At 32.3% G+C, this 3971-nt stretch overlaps 1 protein-coding gene across 1 annotated transcript; it reads left to right on the forward strand.

The window, feature by feature from the left end:
* The first annotated feature begins 2733 nt into the window (after window positions 1–2733).
* Window positions 2734–3645, forward strand: Olr621 (olfactory receptor 621). Its single transcript, NM_001000652.1, is given in 1 exon segment — window positions 2734–3645. A coding segment is annotated over 1 exon segment (912 nt).
* The last annotated feature ends 326 nt before the right edge of the window (window positions 3646–3971 follow it).

The raw sequence follows: 3971 nt of genomic DNA on the forward strand, positions 1-3971 counted from the left end.
TCCCTACATTGAGCAGGGGGTAGTCCAAGGGCTTCTTCTCTCATTGGTGCCCAACAAGGCCATCATCTGCTACATATGCAGCTGGAGCCAAGAGTCTGTTCATGTGTTTTCTCTGGATGGTGGTTTAGTTACTGGGAGCTCTAGTTTGTTGGTATTGTTCTTATGGGTTTAAAAATACCTTCAGCTCCTTCAATATGCTCTCTAACTCCTCCAATTGGGACCCTATTCTCAGTTCAATGGTTGGCTGCAAGTGTTCACCTCTGAATTTGACATTCTCTGGCAGAACTTCTCAGGTGACAGCTATATCAGGCTCTGTCAGCATGCACTTCTTGGCATAAGCAATATTGTCTGGGTTTTTGGCAATATGTATGTGGGCTAGATTCCCAGGTGGGTCAAACTCTGGATGGAATGGGCAGATAAGGGGAGTTTGAGTCACTAATCAATGTGACACACTTCTCTAACTCTGTATCTCACTATATACATTGAGAATTGGACTGGAAACTGACCTATGTCCCATGAGATTTTAATTTATCTGTTTAAATAATTTCAATTGCCTCAAACTCTGAGCACTATATCACTATCTGAAGATGATTTCTGTTCTAATGATACCAAGTACAGTCTTAAAATTTAACTATTTCATTTACACTTATCCTTTTTGTTAAAAATAGATTTGTACAGACAGGGTATTTTGAATAGTTTTACCTTCTCTAATTTTTGATTCATCCACTGAAACTAAAGATAGTTATAGAAAAGTAAACAATGACTTCTACAATCAAAATAATATTGTATAGTAGTAAATTAAAATAGTGAACTGACAAATTTTACTATGTGACATACAAAGATTTCACAGCAAAAGAAATAATCACAGACAAAAACAAACATCTTTCTAAGTTTACAAATACCATTATTTTGCTAGACTGACATCTGACCAGCAAAACTTCAAGACTGAAAATGTTTCAGAAAGGTTAGTGTTTCTATAAACTAACTCATATAAAATTAAAATACAAGGTATCTTTTTCTTAAACCTTACCATTTCTGAAAAGTCATCAATCCTATAACTCAGGCCACACTTGTATATAAGATACATACAGGACCAAAGATAAAAGTGCAAACAAAACTCTCTGGAAGCATAGAAGAAGTGAGAAGTCCAATTCAGTTCTCTTTTAATTCTCCTCCAATACTTTGTTTGTCTTGTTGTTTTCATTAAATAAGATAATAGTTCACGAATTTACATACATTATTGAAAACAGCTAATATATAACAATAACAATGATTCCTTTAGCATTGGGTTAATTTATTTATGTTGTAGAAATTATGTTTTATAAAACTATTATTTATAAAGTAAAAATAAGAAGCTTTATAAGTGTTGCCAATAATATATATATATACAAAATTTTAATTTAAATTGATTTTTATGATTTTGAAGTATAAAAATTTGACCACTCAAATTTATCATCAGGTAAAGAATTGCTGCTTCCATGCCAAAAAACTGATATCTATGCACTGGGCCCATTTGTTTGATGGAGGAAATCAGCTCCTCTGGCATTCACGTACGTGGGATGTGTGAGTGCACACAAAGACACACACGCGCGCGCACACACACACACACACACACACACACACACACAGGAGTGAGAGAAAAGCCCAGAAATATAAAATAGTTAATAATAATAATAATAATAATAATAATAATAATAATGATAATGATAGAAATTCTAGGTCAAAGGGATGCAGTGAAATTACATTTAGGACATTTTTCAATCCCATAAAATCCAAACATTTCAATACATAATTGAAAGTAAAATTTAAAACCTAGCATTGGAACAATGGAGTTTTTCACATAATATTGAATAGTGATAAGTCAGAAGACATACTTACATACACATAAATATATATATATGTATATATTATTATTTTATAGAATATTTTTCAAGATTAAAAAGTCAAAAATCTCTAAATATGCTCATGCTTGCAGGTAGGAAATTTATCTAATGTAATAAACCTAAATGTAATAAAAACATTATAATACATATTTCTTTGATCATTAACACTTTAAAGTATGTTCTAAACCCTTATTTTTCATATCCACAGTAAAATGATACATGGACTATAAGAGTTGCTATTAAAATATGATTAACTGAATTTGTGAAGTGTAATGTTAAATGAGAAAGTTGCAATAAACCAAAAGATGAGTGAATTGTTTGAGAATTTTGTTTGAATGGAATCCTTAATCTTAGTGGTTCATTTCATTACTGTTTTCATACACTAGAGCACAGGGAAAGAATCAGCAATGGGATCTACAGGCGTGTGTGAATATATACGTGGAGAAAAATTTATCTTTTCAAACTGCTAAGAACTGTTAATGAAAATATTTTGGCTTATAACTTCCAAACACACCCTACAGACTCATATGATTTTTTTCTACATTTCACAAGTTTTTTAATCATTAAATCACTATTTCAAAGAAAGAACAAATTAAACACTTCAGAATATCAACAGGAATCAAGCATCTGAACAGTATTCATACTTTTATTCCTCAAATGTAAAAGCTATTACCAAGTTCAGTTAGCTTCAAGTTGAAATATGAAAAGATTCTTTGGGGATTTTAGGGATAATATTATGGTGTAGGACGAAGGGATTTCAATTTCTTGACATTTATCCCAATATATCATTTCTTCTTCTGCAGGTTAAAGAATTGTGACCATCCTCTTATCTATTATAGTCAATGATAAGATGCATAACAACACAGTGACTGAATTCATCCTGTTTGGATTAACACAGGATCCAGACAAACAGAAGGCAATATTTGGAGTCTTCTTGATTCTTTACATTATGACATTATTGGGGAATTTTCTCATTGTGATAACCATTAAGATGAGTCATACACTTGGAAGTCCCATGTACTTTTTCCTCTTCTATTTGTCTTTTGCTGACACTTGCTTCTCTACGACTACAGCACCTAGATTGATCTTCGACTCCCTCACCCAGAAAAAAATTATTACCTACAATGAATGTATGACTCAAGTCTATGCACTTCACTTCTTTGGGTGCATGGAGATCTTTGTGCTTATCCTCATGGCTTTTGACCGCTATGTAGCAATCTGTAAGCCTCTAAGGTACACAACTATAATGAGCCAACATATCTGTGGTTTACTAGTGATTCTTGCCTGGGTAGGGTCTTGTATTCACTCTACAGCACAGATTATCTTGGCTTTAAGATTACCATTCTGTGGTCCGAATATAATTGACCATTATTTCTGTGATTTGCAGCCCTTGCTGAAACTTGCCTGCATGGATACCTATGTGATAAATTTGCTAGTTGTGTCTAATAGCGGTGCCATATGCACAGTAAGTTTCATGGTACTGCTTATCTCCTATATTGTAATCTTATACTCTTTGAGAAACCACAGTGCAAAAGGAAGACGAAAGGCCTTGTCTACATGCACTTCTCATTTCATTGTGGTGGTTCTATTTTTTGGTCCATGTATATTCATATACACTCGCCCACCAACCACCTTCCCAATAGATAAGATGGTATCTGTGTTTTATACAATTGGGACACCTTTGCTCAACCCTCTTATTTATACTCTAAGAAATGCTGAAGTAAAAAATGCCATGAAAAAATTATGGTGTGGTAAAGTATGACTAAAGAAAATAAATAATATAGGATAATGCTATATTAAAGATATTTATTAAAGATACTTAAGAGGTATGATACATAGGCTGGAAGTATACAGTATTTCTGAAAATCAATAATCAGGAGGAAATTGGATAACATTTGAAGTGCAAATATATAAAATATCCAAAAAATGTAAAATTTAAAAATAAAGGAGAAAATAAATTTCTGTTATTTCTCCTCAAACTTCATGTTAAGCACATAAAGAAAAAATATATAAATAGATGCATGCGGTAAATAATCTGATTCAATCCTCATATGTAGGTAGAAATTTAATAATAAAGTATGTACATAT

The sequence above is a fragment of the Rattus norvegicus genome, chromosome 3 (genome assembly GCF_021556685.1).
Source record: "Rattus norvegicus strain SHRSP/BbbUtx chromosome 3, alternate assembly SHRSP_T2T, whole genome shotgun sequence".
In the NCBI taxonomy this organism is placed as follows: Eukaryota; Metazoa; Chordata; class Mammalia; order Rodentia; family Muridae; genus Rattus; species Rattus norvegicus.